The sequence below is a fragment of the Triticum dicoccoides genome, chromosome 3A (assembly GCF_002162155.2).
Source record: "Triticum dicoccoides isolate Atlit2015 ecotype Zavitan chromosome 3A, WEW_v2.0, whole genome shotgun sequence".
In the NCBI taxonomy this organism is placed as follows: domain Eukaryota; kingdom Viridiplantae; phylum Streptophyta; class Magnoliopsida; order Poales; family Poaceae; genus Triticum; species Triticum dicoccoides.
The window spans coordinates 49,059,233-49,073,444 of record NC_041384.1 but is presented as its reverse complement, the minus strand read 5'-3'; the positions used below and the strand labels follow the sequence as shown (position 1 = coordinate 49,073,444).

The following is a 14,212-nucleotide window of genomic DNA, read 5'->3' as shown; positions in this document are numbered from 1 at the left end:
GCGGCTGCTCGCTGGGTGGCCGGGAGCTGCGCGCCGTGGGGCTGGGCGGCGGTGGTGGCGCGCTTCGGGAGGGCGGCAACGGTGGTGGCCTGATTCTGGGCGGGTAGCCGCCGATCGGATCGAGGGGATGGGGGATTAGGGACGGGATCGAGGGGGTGGGGGGTTAGGAACGAGATCGAGGGGATGCGGGTCTGGGAACGGATCGCGGGCGCACGGGTTCGGCTAGTTCGGGAACATCTCATCGGGCCCTTATAAGGCGCGCCGTGATCCAAATAGTTATTCTAATCCTGGAATTAGAATAGTGCTACTCTATCCTCAATATACCTCATATACCTCAATATGGGACTCCTCTTCTGTACTCCTGAGAGTATGTATTCTCATCCTCAATATACCTCATATACGCATTAATTATACCTCTTTATTATTATTAATATACTTCATTAAATATTTTAAGATATCCCAATACGAGTTTTGTTGTAAAAATATCATCTGCAACGTACTTTTTGTAATATACCTTTTTCACGTACAAATACATCAGTATATACGTAAACATTTAAAAATATGTAGACTCACATGAATTTTTTCATGAAACTCATTTTAGGGTATCTAATAATTACTAATGAAATATATTAAAAATAATAAAGAGGTATAAAAGATTCATCTATGTGGTATATGAGGAGCGGGAGTACACAACCATTTTTCTATATATACCTTGCCGGACTTTGTTAATTGTCTAACATTTTCTTCGCCGTCATTGTTTGTTTGCCCTTCGTCTCTTGGTTCTTACTCAAGTCCCTCACCGGAGTCGTTCAGAAATTGTAAGCCGCCATTTGGTTCATTCTTTTAGTTTTGGGAGGAGCGTATCGTGTCGAAGATATCCTCTTGATGGTCTCTGCCGCTATTGTCCATAGCTTAACTAATCTAGAAGAAAGATAAAAAAATTAGTATTTAAATTAGAATGCATTCAATAAGCAAAAAATGAATCATAGTATGAGAAGAACAATACCGGAGATGCAATCAATACACAGCAATGCAACAATATGATGCATGAGTATGACATGGAGATATGATGGGTTTGATCTTATGCAACTAACACCAATTACCAAGGTGTGGGACAAGGTGACGGGTCACTGGTGGATCACTACCAACCTATACTAAGTATATAGGATAAGCAAGTAGGTAATAGTAAATAACACGCATACAAATGCAACAGAAAGCATGACATGACAGTAGGATATGTAGGGGTGGCCTAACGCAGTGCTAAGTGTTATAGGTGGAGCGGGAAAATATCCCGGAATATTTTCCCGGCTCTAGGAATTTATCGGACAAACGATTCGGAGGGGAAGGTTCCATGTTTGCAGTGTTAGAGGCATGTGACGGGTATGTGGATAGGATATTCGGATTCGTCTTATTTTTCTGATCATTTTTCATATATCTAAATTATTTTTATCTGACTTATAGATTATTTGATATTAATTTTCCAAGTTTAAAATATTTTATGAATTTATTATTAAATCAAAAAATGAAAATATTGCATCAGCATGATGTCATCATGACATCAGCGGTCAACACAGTCAGTTGACTGGTCAAACTGACGTCGAGGACCCACCTGTCATACATAGTGGGCTAAACAGGTTTTAAATCTATACCTACTAATAAAAGAAATATGTATTCTTAGTCCATTTTGCTATTTTATAGAAAACCCTCTATTGTTTCTGGCATTAAACCCGCGGTACATATTAAATGCTTTTTAAAATACTCATATCTTTTAAACCATAACTCTAAATTTAACATGTTATATATGAAATTTGATTAGAATAATATGTAGAATCTGAATATGATGTTATTTTACCTGTTAACAATTTTAAAAAATACTATCTAAGCTGCAATGTTAATCAACAATACATTATCCGTCTTTTTTTTCATACCGGTACTGATTTAGATTAGGGATGAACACCCCAACAAAATCAGGATTGGACATGAAATTTAAAATAAATTTGCTAGAGGCACCCAATAAATAAGGATATGCATGACAAGAAATAAAAGAACGAGCCAATAAATATGGGATGTCTGCTATAAAAGAAATAAAAGAAAAAATGCAGTGGAGATCCAATAAAGATGAGACGTGCATGAAAAAAGTTAAAAAAAGGAGGCATGCATGAAAAAATAAAAATAAAAGACAAGTTTGATAAGATATAAATAGTGAAGAAACACGGACCAATACATATGGCATGTATGGCAAGAAATAGTGATGAAATAGGGGCGCAAGTATCTGCGTCCGTAGGAGACCATACAAAAATGTTCTTTTCCAGACAAAATAATCTCTTTTATGATTAAAGAATCATGTATCTTTTTAAGAACATTTTTAACAACTCTTCGTGTATTTAAGAAATATGCATGTGCAAAAAAATGTTCAAGAGTTACCATAAGTTGGTGATTCTTAAACTGAAAACTATCATTGATGCACACATGTCTCCGTAGTGTGCTAATGTGTCATCGTTTATTTTTGTCGTTTTTCTTTACTCGCCCGTAACAACACTCCATTCCGAGCATGACATGAATAAATGCATGATCACTTACTCATTTCTTTGTACGGATTAAATCTACACGCAAGCCATATTGAAATAGAACACATGTAGAATCTTAAACTGCGCTTTTATAGATTAAGACCATCTTTGTTTGTGTCGTAGCTACAAATTCTCAGATTATATACCATTTTTTGTAAATTAAGAGCGTGTGGTATTTTTTTCCCCATTGCAACGCACGAGCCTTTTTGCTAGTGTAAACTCAATTAGCTAACTAACCTCCTAGGCCCAAATGTTAGTGTCTAAGTAATTTAATTAATTAATTTAATTAAGTTCTAATTAGTTTAGGGGGTGGCCCCACTGGCAGTGAATGAGCGTTGCCTAGTCAGCCAGTTGACTGGGGGTCAATGGTCAGCTTGGCCGCGGGCCCTAGCTGCCAGCATCACTAGAGGTGGGATCGGGCGGTGCCATGTAGGCGGCGGCGCCGGAGATGCTCCGGTGAGCCGTTTTTGCGGCGGAGGGGCTCGGCTATTGCTAGAGTTGGCTGGAAACGCGGCTCCGAGGCCCATTTGGGATGCGGCCGGTCGTTTTAGAATGAGCGTTGTGTCGCGCGTCGCCCTATGGTGTTGGTTTGGGCGGGGAGCGGCGTCGAGCGCGGGCGGCTGTCGTAGGCGGGGCTCATCGGGAACGGTGCTAGGGGAGCGGGGGAGTGAGCTGGAGGGAACTACAGGGCCGCAGTGGTGCTCTGAGCATAATGGTGCGGTTAGACACAACCCACAAGGGCTCCAACTATGGCGGTGACGGAGCAGGGCAACGAAGAGCTCGGTCGTGTCGGCTATGGCGGCTAGAGGACGAGCGCGAGCTAGAGGAGGAAGAGGGAGGAGCATGGGCTCACCGGGGGCGCAAGAAGGCCCAACGAGGTTCGGGAGCAGCATAGGACGACAAATTCGAGGGAGCTCGGGTGGTGGCCAAGGACGAAGATGATGCGGCAAGGGGGTGGATCTATTCCTTCGATCTCCGGGGCGGTGGCTGGCACCGGGACACCAAATCCTGAAAGTTATATACCCGCGACCTTTAGTCCCAGCTCCAGCCATGAACTGGGACTAAAGATCCTTTAGTCCCGGCTCCAGCCACGAACCGGGACTAACGGCCAACCTTTTCGGCGGCCAAAATTCCGCGCGGGAGCTGAAATATTAGTCCCAGTTGATGGTTGCAACCTGGACTAAAGGTGTCTTTCAATTAATTTTCATTTTAAAGAAACTATTCGACAGATTCAAGTTTACAGATTGAAATTAATTCTTGTAAAATGCATAACAATTTGAAAACTAAACCAAATGAGTTGATTCAAATATTTTTGGATTCATCTTGAAGATTTCTATCAACTAGTATCATTTTGACATGAAGTTGCATAATTAATTTTGCACTTATTAATTAAATACATAATTGAAGACATTATTTTAAACTTTAAAAATTCATATGTTCAGTTCTGTTATGCCAAATGGATAAAATAAGATGTCAAATTGTTTATCTTAACATAATCTACACATTCATATTTTGTTTCGAAATAATTGCATTGATTAACTCCTCTGTATAATTAAATACTAAAATTACAAAACAATTGAAAATTTATAACTTAATAAATAATTATTCAAAAATCATGTTTCAAATGCCAAAATGCCCTAGCTTTTTGGTTGGATTCCGATGCTCTAGAGTCCACCTAGGAACAACTAAGACACATATATACCCTAACTCTTACAAAGATTTCATCCGGTTTGTCCGAAGTGGGACTTTGCAGCTACAAGTCCGAAAACTCACTAGAGAGAAAGTGATGACGGTGAAACCAGTCACATCCCAGAGTGGGATCTTGGGGTATAAAACTTTTTCTTCGTGTATGTTCCTTTCTTATGATTGCACCATAATCATGGAGAATTTTCATCATTTAACAGGATGCTTGGGTCAGTCTTCACTATGAAGGGAGGAATTTCATCAAACTTATTATAATCTTCTGACATGTTTGTCTTGTCCTTCACTCCCACGATGTGTTCTTTTCCCTGAAAGAACTATGTGGAGCTTTGGCTCATCGTATGATGTATTCGCTTCCTTATCTTTTCTTTTTCTCGGTTTGATAGACATGTCCTTCACATAGAAAACCTGAGCCACATCATTGGCTATGACGAACGGTTCGTCTGTGTATCCAAGATTGTTCAGATCCACTGTTGTCATTCCTTACTGCATGTCTACCTTTACCCCGCCTCCTGTCAGATTCACTCAGTTGCACCGAAACAAAGGGACTTTAAAAGAAGGTCCATAGTCAAGTTCTCATATCTCCTCTATGTAACCATAATATGTGTCCTTTTTCCTATTGTTGTTTGTTGCATCAAAGCGGACACCATTGTTTTGTTTGGTGCTCTTTTTATCTACATCGAGATCTTTAGATGTCTTCTAACTCTAGGGCTAGGAGAATGAGATTGTCTTGATGTCCTCTCTACAGGCTAAACCCCTCGGCTTATATATACGCCGAGTAGGCTATCTAGGGTTACATGGTTGGCATCTTGTCATGGAGGCGGCGGAAGAGGTCTTGGAGTGTACGACAAGTCTTCGGTAGATGCAATCCTAATCTTCTCCCCAGTGTGTGGCCCTCAGAGTCCATCTTGCTAAGAATGAGGGCCCTTCGGCCCAGCCCGAAGTACATGGACGGGCTAGGTTAGTACCCCCATGCCCAGGACACCGTCAGCGAGTACAAGGGGATTGAAAACCCTCTTGCCTTAATTAGGTGCAACTATTTGCTTTGTGTGTGTGTGTGTGTGCAGGTACCGCTTATCTCATTCATGTTACATCTCCTATTTGGTTCGATAAACCCTGGTTCTTAACTGAGGGAATTACTTTTCGCTTCTACACTACATAAATGTCAACATTATCATAAATAGCACCCCCACAGTTCAGACTTCTCGATGAACTGGATGGGGTATGAACTCGATATAAACCACATGGATTGACACTCGGTGTATTTTATTGAAATCGTGACATTAATTTTTTGAAAAGCTACGTCAATGACTCTTGTCTTCAATAAATGTTGTGTGAATGTGTATAGGGGATGGTATATCCGCATATAAATTATGCTCGATACTTTTAAAATCGAAGTATAGGGTAATTGTAATGCTCCTTTTATCACCTTAGGTCATCGCCCTGTAAGTTTCGTCCGTGGAAATAAATCTTGTAAATGTAGTATTGCTAGGATTAGTTGCATTGGAACACACATGCTATTCTTCACATTAAATATTCGGATCTAGTCATTGTTGTCATGGTATGTGATTATGGATGAATTAACAAGATGCTTGGCTTGTTAAGCTCATGCTCGTTAAGGTTCAACTCGTTAAGCTTAACGAGAAAAAAAAATCATGTTCAACTCTGTTCGGTTAAAGCTCGTTAAGCTCATGAGTGCTCATGAGCGCTTGTTAACAGACTACGATGTGCCACAGTCTACAAAATGAGTGTATGGGTGTAATATTTATGAAGGACCATGGTGACTATAGAAGGATGCGAATTAGCTTACCGCCTACTATTGGTTGGAATGGGTCGATTAGATTGACTAGATGTGTCAAGGTACCATAAAAATATGTCGTGTAAGATAAAAATATGTGACGTGGTGTACTAACGAGCTTAACGAGTTGCTCATGAAACTCGTTCGTTATGCCCGTTAAGTTTAACAAGATGAAATTAGTGATTGACTTTGTTCATTAAAAATTGAGCTACGGGCTTAGCAGTCCGAGATATCGAGAGCTTGTTATGCTCGTCAGCTTTGAGCTTTCGGTCCAGCCCTATATGGGACCAAACAAAAAAAAAAGACCCCGAAATGAATGAGAGATACACTCAAAAGGATAATCAAAGTAAGCGTATTCCCCAAATATACGCGTGTACTAACACATGTAGACAAGGAAGAAATTAAAGACGCCCTAAATTACTGCCACATATAGAGAAAATGATACGGAATTAATTTACTAACCAATCAATCAAAAAAAAATGCATCGGCATAATATCTTCCATGGTATATAAGCCGAGCAGAGCAGAGGCCCGTGGCCAAAGCCCAAAAAGACCAGCAAGAGAGACAGACATGGACACGGGGGTGGAGGTCTCCGGCGAGGTGCAGTACCGTGGCGACCCGGTCTTGGTGCCGCCCCGCCGCCCCACGCCGCGCCACGAGCTCTACCTCTCCAACCTCGACGACCAGCGCTTCCTCCGCTTCTCCATCAAGTACCTCTACGTCTTCTCCGCCGGCGCCGCCGTCCCCGCCGACGCGCTCCGGTCCGCGCTGGCCGAGGCCCTCGTGGACTACTACCCGCTTGCGGGGAGGCTCCGTCCCGGCGACGGCGAGGAGGAGGGGAAGCTCGCCGTGGACTGCAATGCCGAGGGGGCGCTGTTCGCCGAGGGCTCCCTGCCCGGGCTCGCCGCAGCCGACTTCCTCCGCGGTGGCGGGGCCACGCCGCACAAGTCGTGGCGGAAGCTGCTGTACAGGGTTGACGCGCACGGCTTCGTCGGCGTGCCACCGCTCGTCGTCCAGGTCAGTCACCAGTTGCCACTCTGCTCTACTCTGCCCTCGATCAATTAGTTAATTAACCAATAATACGCTTTTTATTCTTTACAAATAAATTTCCCTTGCAGCAAAAAATGATTCTCCCCTACACTAATTATTCTTCACAAATTTCCTTTGCATGCATCTATAGATCTATCCATTTATCACTGCTTGGTTTCTGTAGATGGTCAGGAATAAGCTTGATTTTATGCTGTAGCTGCTGCTCCTGCATGACTTGAAAAAGAACAGCCTAGTGCTCGAGTACAGTAATCATATCATATAGAATTAGTTTGTTAATCAGTGCAGTACGTCCAAGAAAAAACTGCTTGAGTAGATCTAACTGAGTGGGAGTAATTAAGATTGTTGCTAAACTATGTTATGGTCCCAGTAGTAGTGTGATTGATGTATGATCTCTGACCTGCAGAGCTTAGGAGACAGCAAAGTTGGCCAAAAGCAAATGATAGATAGGGTTAGGAGAGTCCAGCCAACCTTTCTCAAAAGCTCTCATCTTTGCCTCGCCACCTTTATTTTCTCAGGCACACTTTGTCCTTCCAAACAACCCAATCCACTTGCATGTTGTCAAGTTTATCATGATTAGTGGCAGATACATGCACGATCTGATTTTCTCAAAATATGCTTTGTTCCTCAAAGACTTGGGTGTGTATATCTTAGCTAGATCAGAATGAGATCTTCAGGGGCAATCTTTCTCACTTTCAAATTTCAATCCTTATCATATGATATCTACTACGCTACGAGTAGTATATATGTAGACCTGCAGGGAGCATCAGCATCCTTGATCCTCTTTGTGTTGTTCTAGGATTGTTGAAATTGAAACTAGAATCTAGTTTAACTGTTTATTCAACTGGAAAATAATCTACTAAACAGTAGTACTACACTCCACTGAGGTGCTGCCTTTAACTGTGGCTTTATGAGTTCAGTGGGGGTGGCCTGTCCTAGCTCAAACTGAATTCTCAGCTGCTGCATCTCGCCGATCCTCTGCAGATTTTGTACTGGCAACACAGTAATTAGCACTTTCTAGTACTAGATCATGTGTATGTTGCAGTGCCATCACTGTCAAGCTTCCGGCCTGACTAATCATGATCATCACCATCGTGATCTTGGTCATTGATGTTGCGAGATAGATCTTTGATTTAGACCTGCAATCTAGTGCGCCACTGACTGACAAGCACATGAATGGCCGGCATGGCATCGCAGGTGACCCACCTCGGCTGCGGCGGCATGGTGCTGTGCACGGCCATCAACCACTGCCTCTGCGACGGCATCGGCACGGCGCAGTTCCTGCATGCATGGGCGCGTGCCGCCAGGTCCGACATCGCCGGTGCCGGTGAGCACCCCGTGGTCCACGACCGCCGCGCCCTGCGTCCGCGCTGCCCGCCGCGCGTCGAGTTCGCACACCCGGAGTATTGCCAAGACGCCGTCGCCCACGACAAGCCCACGCTCCTGGACCACCTGCTAGGCCAGCCGCTCTCGCCGGTGTCTCTCACCTTCACGGGGGCGCACCTGGGGCACCTCAAGAAGCAGTTGCTGCTGTCGGCGCAGGCGCTCAAGCGCTGCACCTCCTTCGAGGCGCTGGCGGCCACGGTGTGGCGCGCGTGGGTGCGCGCGCTGGACCCGCCGGCGGCACTCCGCGTGAAGCTCCTCTTCTCGGTGAACGCCCGGCGGCACCTAAAGCCGGAGCTCCCCAAGGGATACTACGGCAACGGTTTCGTGCTTGGGTGCGCGGAGTCTACGGCGGGGCAGGTGGCGGCGGTGGCTGCGCCGGCGACAGTGATCCGGCTCGTGCAGAAGGCCAAGGAGCGCGTGGACGACGACTACGTGCGGTCCATGGTGGACCTCCTGGAGGAGCGTCGCGTCGGCACGGGCGGTGGAGCCAAGCCGGATCTGTCGGCGAGCCTGGTGATCTCGGCATGGACGCGGTTGGGGCTGGAGGACCTCGACTTCGGCGCTGGCACGCCGGCGCACATGGGCCCGCTCACCAGCGAGATATACTGCGTGTTCGTCCCGGTGGCAGGCGACCCTGGAGGTGTCACCGTGCTCGTCTCCGTCCCGCAGGCGGCTGCTGACAAGTTCGAGCACTACTGCTGCAACCCTGTTGAACCCAGTGGAGTGGAAGACACGGACGACGGTGCCATCGCCGCCGGTATGCTGGAGCGCGACGAGCAGCACCAACCCTGTCATGGACATGAGATCAAGATCGATTACTAATCCTAGCATGCATAATGCCCAATCTCAACTTGTCATGGAACACAGGGATGAACTTATACATGCATGCTTATGTAAATTTTGTGTTTGTAAATCAAGACATATTCAATCTTGTTCGGCTGATCCATCGAAAATTTGAACATGATCATAAGCATGCTGATCGTCATCAATCAACAACTTAAAAACACAGTCTGCTCGATCCATAATCATATCTAGAGCATCTTCCTGTAATTTGTAAATTATATCTAGTCTTTTGAACCTAACTATAAATTTCCTCACCCGCAAAAAAAAAACTATAATTTTCCAGGTGAGAATTTCTGTAACGAATTAGGAAGGCGAGGGAATGGAACTTTTACTGGTGATTGGATTTGATAAAACACAGCCTGCTCGATCCATCATCTTTGCATCAAATCAAATCGTTTAAGCTTTATTAGCTTTTGCATTATTCCACCGACCACATGGATCGGTCGACCGAGGCAAGTCAAAGCAATCCGTTCTTTATGCCGCGTACTACTGGCTCCAACGATGCATCCATCTCTCTTTTCATCACTACTAGTACAAGGTCAAAGCTGGAAGCTTTTGCAGATACTTCAATCAAATCTGCTGCACGTAGCTTTTTCGTACCACTTAGCTATCGCGCTTGTCTGCCAACGAGTGATCCACGTCCATACACATTATCTAATTTAATGTAACAATCGGTAATCTCTAAACTTTTTTTTAATTCCCGGCTGCCTAAAGTTTTATTCATAAATCATGGCCAATTATATTTGCACATATTTATAACCTAAATTGTTGTATTAAAAGATGTTACGAAATTTTGGTCAGGAAAAGAGTAACAATCATTTGTATAGTCATCGTATTATATGCAGGACTGCATTGTATTTTCCATTTTAGGAGGTTTTTTTAATAATGTTGGTGTTCGATCAATACTCATTTTGGTCTCCTCTGTAGATACAGGAAGATTATATATGAAGTGAGACTCTGAGAATGGTTCCATATTGATTCCAAAGTCTTGAAAGGTTACTCTCGTTAAGATGGGAGCACATAGTGCGACATTTTGGCTCATCGGCTCTAGGCAGCCTGGATTTTTTTATAAACGAGAAACTTTTTTTACAAGTTTCATAAACATTAAATGGTTCTTCTGGAATAAATATAGATATCTATACATTTTTTAAATAATATGTTTGATTTGTAGGCTACGCAGAAGACACTAATTTGTGGCTCCAAAAAGGGAAAGAAAAAAACTATATTTTGCCCATGTATTTATCTTTTTCTGTGTAAAGCAAAGATCTGTTGATTATTTTTTTCTATACATGCATTTATATGTTTAATAAAATGAGATTTCTAATTGTTTTCAAAATAAATAAATAAATACTAGCTCATTGAAGCTCGGGAGATATCATAACTCTTCATCGGTGTATTACACTGCATGGTAAGGGTTCCATAGATTTCTTTCCTTGGTTGCGGGGTATCTTGGGGTAAACCCGTTGCATTATCTGGCAGGCTTGGCTAAACGCTCTGGAACATGCACAACTAATTAATAATTTTGTTCAATGACATTGAAACTTGTGATATTTGTATGCCTGTATTGCAATCTTGTGTCACTGTATTCACAAAGAAAATAAATCTCGTGTCATCACCATTTGCCTACCTTGGTCAGCGAGCTTTATCTATAAAGCCGGGCGTAATGCCCCCTATGCAAAAAATGTAGCTATTTGTGGAAAGTGTGCACTAATGAGTTTAACTTTATGACCAACTTCTTACTTCTCGCAAAAAAAGCAATTTCTTACAATTTAGAGGACTCGGCGAGTATAATGAGGAGTTATAAAAAGACAATAGAGATAAGTAACACAAAGTTAAACTAATATGAAGGAATCAACCGCCTCTAATTTCCCTTCCCTTCAAGGAAAAGTGCTGCTAACTAAGACATACTCCACTTTGTATATCATGCGCATTTTTGGTTGGACATGGGATCAAGCATAACTAGTTAGCATTGCCATTTCCATGTATCTGAGGCATCTTCTTTCGTTGATATTTGCAGGATGCTATTCCATCAGTTAGTATGTAAATCCATCCCATGGAATCAAATTCCTTTCCTCAACTACAGAACTCGACACATGGGGGAAGATGCCCTCCAGTATCATAGAAGTTGAGAGGCTCGCCCAACGCCCAACGCGCGGCGCGTGGCCGCTCAACCTCACATGGGGAGCAAGTACTGCCCATGCCAGCAAGGTTTGGAGACACTGAAAATGTTTCAGAGAGAAAAAGCGAAAGTGTTTCGGAGAAACCGGAAGTGTTTGGGAGTAAATTATCAAGCCGGAAAAGTTTTGTAGTACGTCTGGAAATTTTTGAGTAAAAATCGGTTAATTGGCAGATATCTGATTAATCTCTAATGAGAGAAGTGCATATTTCAACCCCGAACTCTTGCCCTAGTCTAATTTACAACCCTAAATTCTAATACCGTCTAAATTACAACCCCCAACTCTAAAAACCGGTCAGGATTCGACCCTTCCCTCCCTGTTGACCGGTTTTGACCTGTCAACATGCCACATCAGCAAAACAATCAAAATTACCAGAAAAAATAAATAAAAATATGTAAAATCATGAAAAAATCCAGGGAAAATATATTTAAAATTTGAAATTTCCAAAAAAAGAAATGAAAATTTAGGAAAGTTTTTTTTTCGGAAATTTCGTGGGGAAAATCGGAAAATTTAACTTTTTGTATTTTTTTTGTTTTACATGATTTTTTGGTTTTTTCTGGAAATTTTGATTTTTTCACAACTTTGTTTTCCGTACTTTTCCCTGAATTTTCCAGAAATTTGATATTCTATATTTTTTCGACCTTTTCTTTATTTCTCGATTTTACAGTTTTTTCTGGAAATTTGAATTATTTGTTGATGTGGCATGCTGACTGGACCCATTGACTGGTCAAAACCGGTCAACAGGGAGGGGAGGGTTGAATCCTGGCCAGTTTTGAGAGTTGGGGGTTGTAGTTTAGACGGTATCGGAGTTCGGGGTTGTAAATTAGACTATGGCAAGAGTTCGGGGTTGAAATGCACTTCTCTCGGCTCTAATCCCTAGCCGACTAAAATACTAACGATAAGTGATATTCCAAACATTGGAGGTATGTAACTCAAAATTAAATTAATGGACGATTCAGTCGCTCTAACTTCCCTTCCGATATTGGAAAAGTGATGCTAACTAAGACATACTCCACTTTGTATATCATGCGTGTTTTCGGTTGGACATGGGATCTGGCAGAACTAATTTGCATTGCCATTTCCATGCATGTGAGGCATCTTTCTTTCGTCGATCAAGGCAAATGAAATTCGATAGATTTTGTAGGATGCTATTCTATTAGTTACTTCCATCACATACATGGAGTTAGTATGTAAAATTGTAAATATATCTCATGGAATCATATTCCTTTCCTCAACTAAGAAACTCGGCTAGGAAAAACTCTTCCGTCTAGGTTGCACTGGCAAGCGCATGGATTCACCTCCCCTTTACCTACCGCTCCATTGGATGGTGGCAAGGAGGGAAATCCCAGTGCCTTCGCCTAGGCTATTAGTTTAGGTTAGGGTTTTTAGGGGTTGTTTGGTTGGATGCCTGACCGAACTTGCCTGGCCTGACCACCTGCCTCGAATGTGACAGTGTATTGTTTGGTTGCTATCATGAGTGACCCTCTTACTTGTCTGGCCCGAGTTACCACTAGCCATAATTAGCCAGACTGGCCTCCGGTAGTGTGGTTAGCCTGAGTCAGGCCTCCTATTTCTTACGCCTGGCTGTGCCTGTTGCATCGCTTGGAATTAAAATAGCCATTCTTTTGCATAGATAGGATAGGTGTGGAGTTCCTTACATAATAATTGTATTGTATCATGTCAGTCGGGCTCAGACACAAACCAAACAACACTGCACTCAGGCTGCCAGGTCAGGCTAAAATCTTTTGTTTTCCAGGCTACCGGCTGATAACCCACAAGTATAGGGGATCAATTGTAGCCTCTTTTGATAAGTAAGAGTGTCAAACCCAATGATGAGCTAAAGGTAGAACAAATATTCCATCAAGTTCTATCGACCACCGATACAACTCTACACACGCTTAACGTTCGCCTTACCTAGAACAAGTATGAAACTAGAAGTACTTTGTAGGTGTTGTAGGCTAGGTTTAGAAAATAATAAAGAGCATGTAAATAAAATCTAGGGACTGTTTAGATAAAGACACAACTAAATTAGTTTTAGTAGAGAGCTTTTTGTCACGAGAAAGTTATTTGTCCCTAGACAATCGATAACTAGACCGGTAATCATTATTGCAATTTTATTTGAGGGAGAGGCATAAGCTAACATACTTTCTCTTCTTGGATCATATGCACTTATGATTGGAACTCTAGCAAGCATCCGCAACTACTAAAGCTCATTAAGGTAAAACCAAACCATAGCATTATAAGGCATCAAGTCCTCTTTACTCCCGTACGCAAACAACCTACTTACTCGGGTCTGTGCTTCTGTCACTCACGCCACCCACCATAAACAAATCATGAGCATATTGCAAACCCTACAACGGGGATCCCTCACGCTTGCGCGACATGGAGAGCACCATAGGACAAAACCAATAATAAAACATGCAACTCAAACCAATCACGATCATCAATTAACCCATAGGACAAAACGGATCTACTCAAACATCATAGGATAGCCATACATCATTGGGAAACAATATATAGCATCGAGCACCATTTTTAAGTAGTGATTACAGCGGGTAAAAGAGGGGTTACACCGCTGCATAGAGGGGGGGGGGAAGAGTTGGTGATGACGGAGACAAAGTTGTTGGTGTAGATCGTTGTCGCAATGATGGCCCCAGCGGTGTTCTGGCGCCACCGGGGGAGAGGGGGAGAGA

At 43.0% G+C, this 14,212-nt stretch overlaps 1 protein-coding gene across 1 annotated transcript; it reads left to right on the top strand.

Moving 5' to 3' along the window:
- Positions 1-6,617: 6,617 nt before the first annotated feature.
- On the top strand, positions 6,618-9,505 carry LOC119266996 (fatty alcohol:caffeoyl-CoA acyltransferase-like). The gene is made up of 2 exons (XM_037548285.1): positions 6,618-7,083; positions 8,311-9,505. Exons 1-2 carry the CDS (start codon positions 6,637-6,639, stop codon positions 9,319-9,321), a joined length of 1,458 nt encoding a protein of 485 aa, XP_037404182.1. The 5' UTR covers positions 6,618-6,636; the 3' UTR covers positions 9,322-9,505.
- The last annotated feature ends 4,707 nt before the right edge of the window (positions 9,506-14,212 follow it).

What these genes read in the sequence shown, in the direction of transcription:
- LOC119266996 (XM_037548285.1), top strand. Translation starts at nt 6,637, where the DNA reads ATGGACACGGGGGTGGAGGTCTCCGGCGAGGTGCAGTACCGTGGCGAC. An exon ending in TGCCACCGCTCGTCGTCCAG is followed by an intron (nt 7,084 to 8,310) that starts GTCAGTCACCAG and finishes ATGGCATCGCAG; the next exon opens with GTGACCCACCTCGGCTGCGG.